Here is an 18,136-nt window from a genome sequence, read left to right as displayed (position 1 = left end):
GTGATCCAGCAATCCTGCTTCTGGGTTTATAGCCAAAGAAAACAAAATCATTATCTCAAAGAGGTATCTGCACTCCCATGTTCACTGAAACATTATTCATAATAACCAAGTTATGGACACAACCAAAGTGTCCACTGACAGATGAATGGATAAAGGAAAAGTGAAATAGATATGTATATATGATACATATGTGATATATATATATAAATACAGTTATATACAATGGAGTATTATTCACCCACAAGAAAGAAGGAAATCCAAACCTCTGCAACAACATGGATGAACCTAGAGGGCCTTATGCTAAATGAAATAAGCCACAGATAGTGGCAGTATAAATATAGTGCAGTATAAATACTGCATCATATCATTTATATGTGAGATCTTTTTAAAAAAAAAAGTTTTTCAAAGTTGAACTCATAGAAACAGAGAGTATAAAAGTGGTTACCAGGAGCTCAGGGGTGAGGAAAATAGAGAGACATTGGTAAAAAGCTACAAACTGTCAATTATAAAATGAATAAGGTCTGAATATCTATTATATACCACGGTGACTATAACTGATGACACCATTATTGTGAGTGATGAATGGGTTAACTCAACGGGGGGAAGCTATCAAATAGTCATATTGCATACTTTAAATATCTTATAATTTTATACCTTAATACAAGTGAAGATAGATAACAGACAGATTACAGATAAAGTGAGCTTCAAGAGAGATTACAACTGAAAAATACTTTTATAAATTGGAAATGGTCTACAAAGTGAATACGCCATCAATTTACAAAAATATGAATCTTTTTGATCCAACTGGCTAGTGGTTTATTAATTCTGTTAATTATTTCAAAGAACCAGCTTCTGGTTTCATTGATCTGTTCTACTGTTTTTTGGTTTTGATAGCATTAATTTCCGCTCTAATCTTTATTATTTCCTGTCTTCTGCTGGTTTTGGGTTTTATTTGCTGTTCTTTTTCCAGCTCCTTAAGGCATAAGGTTAGGTTGTGTATCTGAGATCTTTCTTGCTTCTTTAGAAAGGCCTGGATTGCTATATACTTTCCTCTTATGACCATGTTTGCTGCATCCCAGAGGTTTGGGGTTGTGGTGTTATCATTTTCATTGACTTCCATATGCTTTTTAATTTCCTCCTTAAGTGCTTGGTTAGCCCCTTCATTCTTTAGTAGCATGTTCTTCAGACTCCAAGTATTGTTACCTTTCCAAATTTTTTCATGTGGTTGATTTCAAGTTTCATAGCATTGTGGTCTGAAAATATGCACGGTATGATCTCAATCTTTTTGGACTTACTTAGGGCTGATTTGTGTCCCAGTATATGGTCTATTCTGGAGAACGTTCCATGTGCACTGGAGAAGAATGTACATTCTGCTGCTTTAGGATGAAATGTTCTGAATATATCTGTTAAGTCCATCTGGTCCAGTGTGTCATTCAAAGCCATTGTTTCCTTGTTGATTTTTTGATTAGATGATCTGTCCATTGCTGTGAGTGGGATGGTGAAGTCTCCTACTATTATGGTATTACTATCAATGAGTTTCTTTATGTTTGTGATTGATTTACATATTTGGGTGCTTCCACATTTGGCACATAAATGTTTACAATTATTAGGTCTTCTTGGTGGATAGACTCGTTGATTATGATATAACGCCCTTCTGCATCTCTTGATACAGTCTTTATTTTAAAGTCTAGATTGTCTGATATAAGTATGGCTACTCCAGCTTTCTTTTGTTGACCATTAGCATGATAGATAGTTCTCCATACAAAAATATGAATCTTAAGTTTACAATATCAGCATGTTCATGTCAGGTTCTAAACCAATATACCTCTGAGCATTAAATTAATTCACCCTTAATTTATGCTCATTAAATTACCTAACTTTATTTCCTTAAAAAAAAAATCATAGAAGAAAAAGAGTAGAAGAAAAAAACAGGAACAAGGAACAAGAATAACAAATAGACCACAGTAACAAATATGGTAGATGTATTAATCCAACTATATTAATAACCACTTGAATGTCAGTGGTCTACGTATACCAATTAAAAAACAAAGATTGTCAGAGTGGGTCAAAAACTAATACCCAACTAAGTGTTGTCTACAAGAAACCTACTTTAAATATACTGACACTTATAAACTAAAAGTAAGTGGATGGAGGAAGATAGACAATGCTAACACTAATCAAAAGAAAGCAGGAGTAGCTATGTTAATTTCAGAGCAGCTTTCAGAGGAAGGAAGTTATCAAAGATAAACAGGGGCATAACATAATGATAAAGGGGTCAATTCTCCAAGAAGATATAACAGTCCTTACCATGTATATACCTAACAATAGAGCATTAAACTGTGTGAGGTGAAAACAAATAGGACTGCAAGAGAAAACAGATGAATCCACTATCATAGTTGGAGACTTCAACATCCCTCTATCAGAAAAGGACAGATCCAGCAGGCAGAAAATCAGTAAGGACATAGTTGAACTCAACATCATTTATCTGCTAGATACAATGCACATCTATACACCACTCCATCCAACAGCAGAACACACTTTTCTCTCACGTTCACGTGGAGCACTCACCAAGACAGACCACATTCTGGGCCATAAAACACATCTCAACAAATTTAAAAGAACAGAAGTCATACAATGTCTACTCTCAAGACCACAGTGGAATTAAACTAGAAATCAATAACAGAAAGATAGCTGGAAAATCAAAAAATACTTGGGAAATTAAACAACACTTCTGAAAAAAAACCACACAGATCAAATAAGAAATCTCAACAGAAATTTTAAAACTATTTTGAATGTTGTCAAATTTTTTGTGTGTTGATAGCATCATGTGATTTTTCTTTTGTAGACTGTTAATATGGTAAATTACTCAGCCTTGAATTCCAAAGATAATCTCTTCTTTGTTGTAGTGTTATTCCTTTTATGTATTGCAGGATTATACTTGCTAATATTTTTGAGGACTTTTGCATTTAAGAACATGAGTTCTTTTTGGTTTGGGTTTGGTATTAGGGTAAGGCCAGTCTCACCAAATGAGCTAGGAAGTGTCTCTCCTCTTCCATTTTCTGAAAGACACTGCTCAGATCTGGTGTTATTTCTTCCTTAAATGTGTTTGTAGATTTCACCAGTGAAATAATTTAGGCCTACAGATTTCTCTTCACAGAAGGTTTTCAACTATAAATTAATATTGTTAGTATTTACTTGATTATTCAAGTTACCTACCTCACTGTGGGTTAATTGTAGAAGTTTGCACTTTTCAAAAGAATTGGTCTTTTTCATCTAAATTACTAAAGTTACGTATGGAGACAGAGCCACAGGAGGAGTAACAAGAAACTTAAGACCAGGTCGGTGTACTTCAAGTTCTGGCCTTCTTTCTCAACCTTCCAGCTACTGTATGCTTTTCAAAGTCCTCAAATAGCTTCTCCCTGCACGCTGTCTTAGATCTATAGCTGCACTCACTGGGACACACAGGGTGGGGTGTGCTTTCCCCACCATACCTGGAACATCCTACCTGCAGCCGGCTAGGTCATTGCTACCTATGAACTTTTTTTTAATGTTTTTTACTTATTTTTGAGAGAAACAGAGCACAAGCAGGGTAGGGGCAGAGAGAAAGTGGGACAGAGGATCCAAAGTGGGCTCCCCACTGACAGCAGAAAGCCCAATGTGGGGCTCGAACTCAGGAACTGCAAGATCATGACCTGAGCCAAAGTCAGATGCCTAAACAACTGAGCTACCCAGGACTCTTGCCATGTACAGTTTTTAAAAACAAAACTAGGGGCACCTGGGTGGCTCATTTGACTGAGCATCTGATTCTTTATTTCGGCTCCGGTTATGATCTCATGGTTTGTGAGTTCGAGCCCCACATCAGGCTCTGTGCTGACAGTGCAGAGCCTGCTTGGGATTCTCTCTCTCCCTCTCTTTCTGCCCCTCCCCCCTCGTGCTCATGCTCTCTCAAAAATAAATAAATAAACTTAAAAAAAAATTGGAATCATATTGTACATGTTTTGTGTTTTTAAAAAACCACCAACCTGTCACCAACTTTCTCTAAGATAATTACAAGTTCAGGATGTACAGCACAATGACTTGATTTACATGTATTGTGAAATGATTACCATAAAAGTTTAGTTAGTATTTATCACTTTGGGCACCTGGGGGGGCTCAGTTGGCTGAGCGTCCGACTTCGGCTCAGGTCATGATCTCACAGTCCATGAGTTCGAGCCCCACGTCGGGCTCTGTGCTGACAGCTCAAAGCCTGGGGGCTGCTTCAGATTCTGTGTCTTCCTCTCTCTCTGCCCCTCTCCCACTCATGCTCTATCTCTCTCTCAAAAATAAATAAACATTAAAAAAATTGTTTTAATTAAAAAAAACTCCATGTGTAAGTGGGCCTACATGGTTCAAACCCACATTGTTCAAGGGTCAACTGTTCGCTCTTAACGTCTGTCCTGTATGTCACTGTAGTCACCACCCTATACATCGTGACCCCACTGCTCATTTTCTTGTACCTGAAGTCTGTACCTTTTGACCATGGTCTTCCAATTCTTTCTCCCCAACCCCCTTTGTCCCCATTAACCACAAATTTACTCTTTTTCTAGGAGTTTGGTGGGTGAGTTTTGTGTTGTTGTTGTTTTCAGATTCCACATGTAAGTGAGATCATACAGTATGCCTCTTACTTATTTCACTTAGCATATCGCCTTCAAGGTCTCCCCGCCCCGTTGTCACAAGTGGTGGATTTTGTGGCCTCAAGGCTGTCCTGCACTAAGCAGAGGTCAGCGCCAGGAAAGGCACCAGGTGGATTCACTTTAACATGAAACAGCTGCAGCTCTCCCCTAGAAGCTCTGCTCACAACAGCCCCTCTGGACCCAGTCCATGTCCCCTGCTTGGAATCTGAACTTCCCTGGTGCAATCCACAGCCACCCGCATGTCCCAGTGCCCCTTACCAGCAGGCAGGTCCCCATCCACTCGGATACCAGCACATCCACCTTCTCCGGTAACACCACATCCTCCACCTTCTGCTGGAACACAGTGATGATGTCGGCAAAGCCATTCTGCATGACCAGTTGCCCCGTGTGCTGGGCCATCTCACTGGCCTCCACTGCATACACCTGCATATGGGAGAAGTGCCATCAGTGCATGTCCCACCCTGCAAAGCGGCCTGTCATCTGCTCTCCCTGAGCCCATTGCTTCAGCTGAGTCAGAGTCGGCATCAGAGAAAACAAGGACAGACGGAAGCGACAGTGCCGGACAGCAGGAATGGCAGCTGGGCCACACCGTGCTACCTCCAACGGACGGAGCCCTGGCAAGGGAGCCACCTCTAACCTTCACTCCACCTCCTGCCTAAAACAGACAGGGGGCTGCAGGTGAGAGGAAGGCCCTACACCCATACTGGGCACCCACCGCAGGGGCCCTCCCCGGGTGCGACCCAGTGGCCCAGCTCCCACACACGCAGCAACACAACCCATAACTGATGCAGGAGCTTCTCAGTATTGGCCTGAGAAGAGTCAGACTTTATGGATATCAGTGGCTGAGACCATCTCAAATCCAGGTTGTCAGAGGAAGCTCGTGTGTGCATACGTCTCGGTTCTGACAGCACCTGAACTCCAGTGGTCACTGCACCACAGCTCCACTTATAAACTAGGAGTTTCATCCACCTGTGTCGGGGGCCGTCGCAGGGCTTCAGCTCTGCACGGCCCACCCCACATACTTTAAAGGGAAGAGGACGAAGGGAAGCCACCTTGTGTCACGGAAAGTGGTCTGTTTTGTCCCTGCCAGGTGGTCCCTGCTCAGTGCAGGGATATCACTTGGACAATGACCTACACCAGTGGCTCAGCCCCAACACAGGGACACATGTTTCTCTATTCAACTGAAATAAACATTTTACCAAAAAATATCCCACAACATGCAACTCACTCAGATATTTTCTATTCTCTCCTCTTCTACTCTGTGCTGTTTGTGACTCATTATGCCAACATCACAACGTCCAATAGGCTCAGCCTGCCAGAGCACACTGCCCGTTTCACCGACACAGGGCCTTTGCACACGGGACCACACCAAGACTCAGCTCACAAGCCGCTGAAGGGACAGCTGCCTCCTACTCACTGCTTTGGGCTGCGCATGATGTGCACAGAAGAGGCTGATGATCCCAGTCCCACAGCCGACATCCAGAATCACTTTATCTTTCAGGGATTCTTTATTCTGCAGGATAACATTGTGGTATTTAGTTGTTCGTGGCTGGTCTGCCAACATTTCCAAGTGAAGTTTCTAGAGGAAATACACATTCGGAATCACTGCTTACAATCTGAGCTATCCTGAGCTCTGGTTTAAGAAGGAAGATCAGAGACTGAGCTAACCCTCTTGACCCCACCACCCCATGCCTAAAAATATGAGCAACATAGAGAAAACAAAAGACAAAAAAAAATCAAAGGACACAAATACGCCACTAGACAAAAATAAAACAGTGAAGGAATGAGATGGAAGTTTCTAGAATCCTTCAGTTCACTGTGGTGCTGCCTAGAGATTCTCCCTTCACCTCCCCAAGAGCCAGGAGAGCAGAGAAGCAGGGGTGGATCACTGAGGAGATGGTGCAGACATTACCCTCCTGACCACTGTTCCCACATGAGACAGGAGGAACCACCAAATTCCCCATCAGATACAACTTGGCCAACTATCCATCAAGAGAGACCGTGGACAAGCCACCAGCAGAGATGCTAGAGGAGCACACAGGGCCCCACCCAAAACTGTAGCTCTGGAGGGAGGTAACAACCTCGCTGACCCTCAGAGGGTGAGTTCGAGGCCCCCAGTCATGTCCAGAGGGAGGAAAACACATGAAACCCAAGATAACATAAGACATCACAGGAATCACACTAATCCTCAGGGAAACAGAGAAAGCCTCCTCCAGATGGTTCGTGAAGCCACAGGTGGCAGTCAGAGCCCAGAGCGGCTGCACCCACAGCACCATCCCTCACACCTCACCTCTTAGATCTCAAGCTGCAGAAAACCCGCATGGCTGAGGGGGGGACAGTCAAGCTACCCAGACCATGTCAGCACAAACAGGAAGTCTGGACAGTGCCTGCATGAGCCCATCGTGGCTCCTCATAAAGACACTGAAGACTGAAACACAAAGGGTTGGAGGGTCAGAGTAGATGGAGTCAAGACCCAGCCATCCTGCCTGCAGTGATCCACCTTAACAGAAAGTCAGAACTAGCATGCAAAGGTGCACCATGCTGATGCCAGGAGAAGGAAGTTAGATGGTGGCATTTTCATCACACAAAATATATTTCAGATCAAAGAATATTCCCAGCAACGAAGAGTCAGGTCATAGTAACACAGGAATCACTTTAGCAACAGGACCTAATAATTCTAAACACTTTTGTATCTAATAACAAAGCTTCAAAATACACTAAGTAAAAACCAATAGAAATGCAACAAGAAATAGACAAATTCACAATTATGATCAATATCCTTCTCTCGGTAGCTGAGAGAGAAGTAGAAGGAAAATCAGTAAGGGCACAGACTCAAACAATACTATCAACCAACTTAATCTGATATTTATAGAACACTTTACCCAACCACTTACAAAAATAATACATAAAAACATCTAGGGATAGATTTAACAAGAAAGGCAAAGCACCCAATATGATCAAAACCGAAAGAAAGAAAGAAAGAAAGAAAGAAAGAAAGAAAGAAAGAAAGAAAGAAAGAAGAAAGAAAAAATAAAATAAACCTTAAAACTCTGAGAGACATAAAACAATGCTCAAGAAATGGGGAAAGTGAGTGTGATGTGATGAACATGTCACTTCTCCCTAAATTAATGTAAACTTTCCATGCAATACCAATTAAAACGCCAGCCAATTTGGCCTGGGGAAGGGTGTACAACAAATGCTAATAAAATTAGCTTCAAACACTAGAGACCAGCCTAGCCATGAAAGCACTAAAAAACAGGAGGACTGCTAGAGACCTAGCCTCCCAGATGTTTAAAAGCTACAATAATGAAAAGCATCTGGAGCTGCAGAAGAAATAAACAGATCAATGAAACAGAACAGAGATTACACAAATAGAATTTAGAAATGTAACGTATGATAAACATGCATTTCATATCATCAGGAAAAGGAGGATTATCCAATAACTGATGCTGGAACAGCTGAATATTTGTGGGGACATTAAGTTGTAATTTTACCTTATTCTTTACAACTAGTAAGTTCCAGATTGATTTAAATATTTCATTGTTAAATGGGGTCACAAAAGTCTAAAAGAAAGTATGGATATTTATAATCTTGGAGTGAAGGTCTTCAAAGTAGGACACAAAATCCAGAAGCCACAAAGAAAAAGGACAAATCAGACCATAAAACTTAGAGTTCCATGGGAAAAGATGAGAGGCAAGTGGTGAGTGTAAGTCCAGGCTAACCAGCTTATTCAACAGAGAAACCGACACAAATAAAAAGAAAAATGAGCAAATTATATGAAAGTTTACCTAAAAAAAATGGAGAAATAGAAAAGGCCAACAAAATATAAAAGGTGACCAATCCGACTTTAAAAAAAAGAAACTGGGGGCCCCGGAGTGGCTCAGTCAGTTGAGCAGCTGACTTCGGCTCAGGTCATGATCTAGAGGTTACATTTGGACCCACATGGGGCTTTTCACGGACACTGTGGAGCCTGCTTCAGATTCTGTCTTCCTCTCTGTCCCTCCCCTACTCCCTCTCTCTTTCTCTCTCTCAAAAATAACCATTAAAAAAAAAATAAAAATAACAGGGCACCTAAATGGCTCAGTTGGTTAAGCGACCAACTCTTGGTTTCGGCTCAGGTCATGGTCTGTTTCGTGAGTTCGAGCCCCACGTCTGGCTCTACACTGGCAGTGCAGAGCCTGTTTGGAATATTCTCTCTCTCTCCCTCTTCCTCTCTCTCTCTCTTCCTCTCTCTCTCTCTCTCTCTCCCCCTTGCTCTCTGCCCCTCACCCACTCAGCTGTCTCTGCCTTTCTCAAAACAAATAAATAAACTTTACGGATAAATTAAATTAAATTAAATTAAAATAACAAACAGAAACCAGAATCAAGAGATAACATATTTCCCTTTTAGGATTAGAAATCTGTTTTCACTGTGGCAATTGTGGTTGTGATGTAAGCTTCCACATACTATTGGTAGGTGTATAATCAGCCAATCTTTCTGGAGGGCAAATTGGAAAGATCCACCAAAGCAAAAAACACCGTACATACACCCTACAAATTTACCCAATAGAAATCTAGCAAACAGTAAACAAGATTTATGTAAAAGGAAGTCCATTACAGCATGGCTTATCATAATGAAAAGTCATTAAATAAACCACCAATATGGCTCTTTTAAAATCAACAAAATACTCTTTCTTGATAATTTGAAAGCTCTCATCATGTACATACACGGGTGGTTTTCATTTATTGTAACATTTTTGTCAAATATAACACACCTACCAAAAAAGTGTATTAAAAACTGCCTTACAGTCTGTCAAATATAGTTTTCCAGCAAACACTTGTGCAGCCAATACCAGAATACTGCCAGCCCCCCCAACCTTTCCACCCCAGCCTGGCTGATATGAAAATGAGGGCGGAAAACCTCCCTGAAAAGGAGAAGGAAGCTCTGAAGGGTGCGGCTCCTGCGCTACCACTCCAGCAGTCTGAAGGAAGAAGCCTACTTTACTACCCAGCACGAGAACGATTTTCTCCTGGCCTGAGCAGCAGCCCAGCCAATGAGAAACTGCCAAACTTAGCCGAGGAGAAGCAGCCGCCATCCTCCAACGGGCTTTCATTTCAAGCAGCCCCGCCCACCCCTTCTCCCTACTGATTGGTTCTCCAGACTTGCCTGTGCTTCCCTACAGCCTGCCTGCCCTGGATTGCGGTTCCCCTGCTATTCGCGAATAAACCGGCTTCGCTGGTATAATAACGATTTTATTTTCAAAGTTGACACCATCACAGGCCCCCCCCTCTTTTTTTTTTTTTTTTTAATTTTTTTTTTTTTAACATTTATTTATTTTTGAGATAGAGAGAGACAGAGCATGAACGGGGGAGGGTCAGAGAGAGAGGGAGACACAGAATCTGAAACAGGCTCCAGGCTCTGAGCAGTCAGCACAGAGCCCGATGCGGGGCTCGAACTCACATACCGCGAGATCGTGACCTGAGCCGAAGTCGGACGCTTAACCAACTGAGCCACCCAGGCGCCCCAGGCCCCCTCCTCTTAACAGTAACCACCATCCTGATTCTCAGGGGAACCAGGTCCCTGATCTCCTTTAGAGTCTCACCACTTACATTCATAAACGATACCTTTTAACACTTTCTAATTTTATATAATTGAATCAAAAGTTCTTTGATGTCTTGCTTCTTTCACTCAACATTAGGTCTACAATGTTTATTCTGCAGGCATCTGTTTTCATCTAGCTTTAAAATATAAACAGGAGCTGTCTGGACTATAGGATTATGGGTCTTTATCCAAATTGGGAAAACACACACACACACACACACACACACACACACAAACTAGTAAGTCAGTTATTCATAAAGGTATTATTGTTGACTTGTGTAACTTTTTTGTATTTTATTTTTAAAGTAAAATGTATTACTCTTTTTTAAATGCTGAGAAAAATTCATAATCCCATTGGTCAGATAATCTCTCTAAACAACCATGGGCCAATCCAGCCTACCACCTGTTTTTGTATGGCCTGCAAGCCAAGAATGATTTTTAATGGTTTTTAAAAATCAAAAGAATATGCCATACTCGCTTATGGTTTTATGACTGCTTCTGCACTACAATGGCAGAGCTGAGTAACCATATGGTCTACTAGCTAGAGAAAAAGTCTGCAAACCCTGCTCTAAACCATGAAAAGCAGCAGTCCAGGTGAAGCTAACTTTAAACTAGAGAGAAGAAACCAGCACCTGGCCAACTGAACAGGGATCTGGAATGCAATACCAGCACCTGGCCAACTGAACAGGGATCTGGAATGCAATACCAGGGTTCCATAGCTGCCGAAGTACTCTTCATCCTGCCACGTGTCTTCAGGATCACACTCCTCCAAATGCTTCCCAAGGTGGTTTGCAGGTATGTACCCACAGCAGCCTGCGCGCTCGCCCCACCACCAATCAGCAGTTGTCTGTCTCAGGACGAGAATTTTTTCCCCTCTCAAAAAGCTGAGCTGGAAAAAAACATACACAGAAGTCAAAATTCAAGAAAAACCTGAAAGTGGTATTTCAATTGTGGCTCAGTCATAAATCCCCCATAACTGGGGCCCAAATCACAGCTATTTCAAAAAGGACCCAACAGGTAATTATACCAACTCACAATCTGTGAAAATGATACCAAGGTTTAGAGATTTTTATGGAACATCTACATGAAAGAAAAGCACATGGTATTTTTTAAAGGAAAGATGACACATTTTCAAATGGCTTAGGACAGAATTTCTGAACAGCCGCTTCACAGCAATTCAGCTATGTGGTAGGTGATTCATTTACTGGGTTACAAAGTAGGAAAAGCTACATTCAAATCAGTATCTTTATCTTATAGCCTTATTTTTCATTAACTAGAATAGGTTCTAAACCAAGGTTTCCAAACAGAAATTGGAGCAGGTGCTTCCCCCGATTACTTACCAGGTATCTTTCACCTAAGGCTTGGGACTGGAACTTGTTAGGGTAGGAAGAGAAGGGTCACTCACAGGTCTCACTGGGCTCTAAACGTCTGAATACTCTTTACTTAACTTTGGTATGACTTCTTCAAATATTACATCTACTTCTGTCATTTAGCATACTGAATCAAAAAAAAACACGGACCGAGGCCCATGGCCACTGCACGTGAGCAAGTGCGTCAGGTTACCTGCGTCTGGTCAGTGGCAGAATAGTCTGCAATGGCCACAAACTCTTCCGGGTGCGCACTCTCCTGGAGATGCTCCTGGCCACCACATTCCATGAGACCCTCTCCCTCCTGCTCAAAGCAAAGGAAAGAACAGGAGATGACTATGGTGCTTCTCTTTCTGTCCATCCTAATAACTTGTAGCCTTTTGGTTATTTCATTTGGGTTCAAATGAAGATTCGTGTGACCAGATTTAATCATACAAGTTGAGTCATCTTCAGTAGCAGGATCAAGGGATCTCACCTTCGCTCTACCTTCATGTCTCTAGTACAAAATCATTAATACATCCTAAAGAGAACATCAAAGAAAGAAATAAGAGGCACTTTTAGCATCTACCTGGTAACTGACCCTGAACATCATCCTCAAAGTAGTGACCAGCCCTAAGAGAAAGACGACCTGTTCCTGGGCATCACGCTCTGGGGACCTTGTCAGACCCGAGGGCAGAACTGCAGAATTGGGCAGGCCTCAGGAAGGTGCTAGGGACCGGCACAACCCTCGCAGCCTCACTCAGACTGCACTGCTGCTGTCACACGCTGCTCAGGACCCAGAAGGGGAGCCCTAGAGTGCACCTGCCCAGTCTCCACTTTCCATCAGAACAGACTTGCCAGGAAAACACCCATTGGGGGTGGGAGAACCTCCAACCACACATTCCAGTTCAATGAAGCAACCCTGTCCCCATATATACATTTTAAACAAATTTTCCTAAACATAAATGTAATTCACATTCTTTGGAAAATGTGTGAAAGCACAAGTGTACCCAGAGGAAAATTACATCCATCTGTAATCTTGCTCACTGGTCAGGGATAATGATTAACATACTAACATTTATATTCTTTCCAGCTTTTTTTTTTAAGTGTACATATAATATGTGCATATAGGGTATTTATGGAGATCATATAATTCTGCCTTGTGACAAGTTTCCCACTCATTAAATTGTGAGTATTTGGGGCGCCTGGGTGACACAGTCAGTTGAGCGTCCAACTTAGGCTCAGGTCATGATCTCGTGGTTCTTGAGTTTGAGCTCCGCGTCAGGCTCTGTGCTGACAGCTCAGAGCCTGGAACCTGCTTCGGATTCTGTGTGTGTGTCTCTCTCTGCCCCTCCCCTGCTCATGCTCTGTCTCTGTCTCAAAAATAAATAAACATTAAAAAAAATTTTTTAATTGTATTTTCCTCATTAAATTACTTCTAAATACATTTCTAATATCTGATAGTATTCCATTCTATGAATAATCTTAATTTATTTATCTAATCTCATTATGTATTCTTAAACTGTTTTCAGTTTTTACGCTACAAATTATGTAAGACAAACTTTTTTTAAAAATTTTTTTTAACACTTACTTATTATTGACAGAGAAAGACAGAGCATGAGCATGGGAGGGGCAGAGAGAAGAGACACAGACTCCGAAGCAGGCTGCAGGCTCTGAGCTGTCAGCACAGAGCCCGACGTGGGGCTCGAACTCACGGACCGTGAGATCATGACCTGAGCCAAAACCAAGAGTCAGATGCCCACCCAGGTGCCCCACTTTTATAACTTCTGATATCACCACCAAATACCCTCCAGAAAGGTAGCTCCTCCGACCTACATAAGACTAAAAGAGGGGCACCGGGTTGGCTCAGTCAGCTAAGCATCCAACTCTTGATAGCGGCTCAGGTCATGATCTCACGGTCGTGGGTTCAAGCCCCGTGTTGGGCTCTGCACCAACAGCATGGAGCCTGCTTGAGATTCGCTCTCTCTCCACCCTGCCCCTCGCTCCCCCTCCCCCGCTCATTCTCGCTCTCTAGTCTCTGAATAATCATAAAAGAAAACAGTGAATGGTTTTCCCACACCCTTATCAACAGTGGACATGCATCATCACTCAACTCTGCCAGTCTGATGTGGAGACACTGTCTTTGTTAGTTCCATTTGCCTTTATTTTTTTAATAATTTTACAATTTATTATTTTATCTTATCTTATTTTTATTTTATTTTTTGACAGAAAGCAGGGGAGAGGGGCAAAGGGAGGGAAAGAGAATCTTAAGTAGGCTCCATGCTCAGTGCAGGGCCCAAGCTGGAGATCAATCCCATGACCCTGGGATCATGACCTGAGCCAAAATCAAGAGTCAGACGTTGAACTGACTGAGCCACCCAGGTGCTCCAGTTCCATCTGCCTTTAATTTTTAGTGAGGTCAAACATGTTTTTCAAGTACTTTTTGGTCATCTTTTTTGTTAGTTGCCTATCTGTATCCTTTGCACATTTTCTTACTACAGTAATCTGATTCATTTTACACAGTATAATTTCCTTTTTAGCTTGCTCCCCTTCCCCTGCCCCTGTTCCACCTACATCATCAGCTTCTCACCGCCCTCCCTAACCTTTACCAGTCACCTGGCACATCCTCCCACACTTTCTCCATGTTCGTGTCACACACACATCCATGCACACATACACCCACACACATGCGGTTTTTCTTCTGACATAGTTGTTTGTGAAGAATGTCACAAACCCTTTTATTAATTTTGGGTTTTTTTTACTCACATTATAACTTGCAAAAAAAACTCCCCAATTCTTAGAACTCTAATTTATAATTTCCAATGACTATATAATACTCTACAAAAGGAATTCTTCCTGATTCTTCAGTCACCCTTGATTGATGGACTTTCTCTTGGTGTCCAACTTTCTACCACCATAAACAATGTGGCCACAAACATCTCTACACATTTATCCTTATGTAATGATATTTTACTTCTATGGGATAGATTATCAGGGCTGAAAAATATGCATGGTTTTCATTCACACATTTGCCAGATTCTTTCCATCAAAGGTGCAGCACTTCACACTTCACGGCAATGCAGCGAGTGCTCTCTGCTTGAATACTCACCAGCAACCGGCATTATCACAGTCTTTAATTTTTTCCAGAGTTTTAGATATAAAGACACCAGAAAAGTAAATATGTAGGGAAACAAGACTATTTCTTATCCTTTATAAGAAAGACTTAAACAGTATAAGGAAACAATAATTCATTACGGGGCTTATGACATATAAAGAAGTAAAGTATGTTACAACAATAGTACAAATAGCACAAAAATGGGGACTGGTAAAGGCAAGTAATTTGGAGGAATCTTACATCATGAAGTGGTCGAAAAAAAAAAAAGACTGAGATAGGTTAAAGATGCATATCACAATTTCTTGGGTAACCACTAACATATCAGTAAAAGATACACATGAAAAGCCAATAGAGGAGATAATGTGGAATTGCAAACAATATTTTATTAATCTAAAAGGAGGCAAGAATGGAGAAAGGTACAAAGAATATGCAAAGAAGAAATAGAAGAACAGCAAGATGTTAGACTTAACCATACCAGTCATTATGTTAAATGTTAACAGACTAAATACTCCAATTTAAGAGCAGAAGTTACCCAACAAGGGGGAAAAATGACATACCTATAGGCTCTTTACAAGAGAAACATTTTAAATATATGGACTTAGATTTAAAATAGATTCAAAATATTGGTGTATGTGTACCACGCAAGCTGGTACAGCTGTATTAACATAAGACAAAATAGACACAGGGCAAGAAATATTAATAGGTAAAAAGAAAGACTTCATAAAAATCCATCAATCTAGAAAGTAAAATCTACCCTAAATCCATGCACCAAGTAACAGATTCAAAATATATGCAGCAAAAAGTGATAGACTCAAAAGGAAATTTAAAAAAAAAGACAAATCCACAATCAAAAAGGACATTTTTGAAGCTCATCTCTCTCAGTAACTGACACAACAAACGGGCAAAAAGTCAGAAAGGACACAAAAGACTTAAACAACACTAATAACCCATTTGACCTTAATGACATTTATAGAAAACCAACAACCACAGCAAACATGCTCTTTGCACATGCATGTGGAACATTCACCAAAACAGCCCATCTGACTAGGTCACAAAGCAGGCCTGAATAAACTTCCAAACGCTGAAACTTTAAATAGTATCTTTTCTGAACAACATAATCAAGCCAAAATTAAATAACAAAAAGATAAGCAAAAATTCCTAAATGTCTGAAAATAGACAACGCATGTCTGAATAGCCCAGAAATTTTCTAATTTCCACTATAACATATTAGAAAGTATTTTAACTGATCAACAATGAAAATATGATGTATATAAGTGTGTGAGGTACAGCAAACTGACGGTCAGAGGTAAAGTTACACCTTTAAAAACATATATTAGAGAAGGAAGGTTTTTTTTGTGTGTTTTTTTTTTTTTTTAACATTTATTTATTTTTTGAGAGACAGAGACAGAGCATGAGCGGGGAGGGGACAGAGAGAGAGGGAGTCACAGATTCCAAAGCAGGCTCCAGGCTCTGAGCTGTCAGCACAGAGCCAGACGCGGGGCTCGAACTCACAGACTGTGAAATCATGACCTGAGCCCAAGTAGGACTCTTAACAGACTGAGCCAGCCAGGCGCCCCTTAAAGAGAAGGAAGGTTTAAATCAGTGATCCAAACTTCCATCACAAGATGCTATAAAAATAGAAAATGAAACCCAAAGTATAAAAGAAATAAAGAGAAAAGAGAAAAGAGAAAACCAATGAGATAGAAAACAGATGAACACAGAGAAATTCAACAAAGACAAAACTGGTTCTTTGAAAAGATGAAAGTGATAAAACCCCTTAAAGGTAATCAGGGGAAGGAAAGATAAAACACAAATTTTGAATAGCAGGCATCTCTTCTGTAATGAAGAGCGCTATTAACCGGATGAACACAAACAGTACAGAAATACTTCCATGACAGATGCCCAAGTAATTAAGAACTAAATAACAAGATATCATTTCTAACTCATCAGACTGAGCAAACTTTCAAAGTCTGATGCTCTCAAGTGTTACCAAGCACTATATGGGTTCCTGGCAGACCCGTAAACTGGAGAACAACTGATCACTATCTGGTAAAACTGAAAATATGCAATCCCTTCCACCCTGCAATGTCATTACTAAGTATACACCAGAGAGCACGTATGCACAAGGAGATGTGTAGGATATTTACTGCAGCACTGCTGGAAATAGACAAAAACTGGAAACATCAAGTGTCCACAAAAGGGAAATAAATAAAATGTGGTATACATCTACTGTATAACAGTAAGACTGCAACTGACCTGCATACATCAAGGGCAAATCCCCCAAAAGTAACATTAGTGGAGGGGCACCTGGGTGGCTCAGCTGGTCAAGCATCTGACTTCAGCTCAGGTCACGATCTCTCAGTTCATGTTCTGACAGCTCAGAGCTGGAGCCTGCTTCAGATTCTGTGTCTCCCTCTCTCTCTGTCCCTCCCCTGCTAGCGTGCACACACTCTCTCTCTCTCTCTCTCTCTCTCTCTCAAAAATAAATGTTAAAAAAAATTTTTTTTCAGTAACATTAGTGGAAAAAGCAAGCAGCAGATGACACAGAATATGAAGCCACTTAAGTAAAATCTAAAAAGCACACACAAAGAGTATCATATGTTGGTCAAAGATGCCTATACTAGGTATAAAAACGTAAAAAAATGGTGCAGAAGCACAAAGATCAATTTATAATTCACAGTAGTATTTGCCTGTGGAAACAGAGGAAGAAGAATGGGGCTGGGGCACAAACTTTATCTATGGTTTCCTTCAAAATATATACATATATGTATATATATTTACATTCTAAAGCAAATACGACAAAATGTTAACAAGTTTTCACTTTTGTGTGGCATGTACAAATAATGTTTGCAATATTATTCTATAAAGTTCCGACATTTTAAAAATTTCTCAAAAGAATAGGACATCCATGGAATTAAAAAGTTTTATGATTAAGAAAGATTAATGACACAACTATGAATCAAATCTATATATGAAAACCCAAATGAAATTAGAACAACCATTAGAAGGCTAGAAAAAAAAATGTTAAAATTGGACATCACAGATATAAAAATGTTTGATTTTTTAAAAAAGATTATTTGAGTATTCATTTGGTTTTTAATTTGATATAATCAACATTCCTTGAAATGTAGGGTAATCTTCTTTTTACTAATAAGTTGAATGAAACTAGATGTGTTACAGGCAGAAAAAAAAGTATGAATATATAAATCACTTCTAATGTGTCTAACCTGCTTGTAAGACATTATGCCTAGGACCTTATTAAACAACTAAAACAATGTGCTTGCTTCACCAGCACAGGTACCAAAGGTAGGTTTCCTGGGAGGTGTTTATGATGCCCAATTCAGAATGCCATCTGTAATTTCCTCTATTTAAGCATCCCATGGTTGGTGGCTAAGCTCTGCTCTCTGCAATGTTCATAGTT

General features: G+C 40.6%; 1 protein-coding gene across 8 annotated transcripts in view; it reads right to left on the bottom strand.

Annotated features, from left to right (window-relative positions):
* Positions 1–18,136, bottom strand: part of PRMT2 (protein arginine methyltransferase 2) — a 72,292-nt gene that overhangs the window by 16,933 nt on the left and 37,223 nt on the right. For 6 of the 8 annotated variants that reach the window (XM_058732344.1, XM_058732345.1, XM_058732350.1 and 3 more), the window contains 4 exons: positions 11,818–11,925; positions 10,961–11,143; positions 6,091–6,252; positions 4,932–5,096 (listed from right to left, as the gene is read on the bottom strand). In XM_058732344.1, coding sequence (XP_058588327.1) covers positions 4,932–5,096; positions 6,091–6,252; positions 10,961–11,143; positions 11,818–11,925 — 618 coding nt within the window. The remainder of the gene's footprint in view (positions 1–4,931; positions 5,097–6,090; positions 6,253–10,960; positions 11,144–11,817; positions 11,926–18,136) is intronic. The other 2 variants (XM_058732348.1, XM_058732351.1) reach the window with 2 other exon arrangements.

Source organism: Neofelis nebulosa, chromosome 5, assembly GCF_028018385.1.
Source record: "Neofelis nebulosa isolate mNeoNeb1 chromosome 5, mNeoNeb1.pri, whole genome shotgun sequence".
NCBI lineage: Eukaryota > Metazoa > Chordata > Mammalia > Carnivora > Felidae > Neofelis > Neofelis nebulosa.
This window is presented reverse-complemented; position numbering and strand designations above follow the sequence as displayed.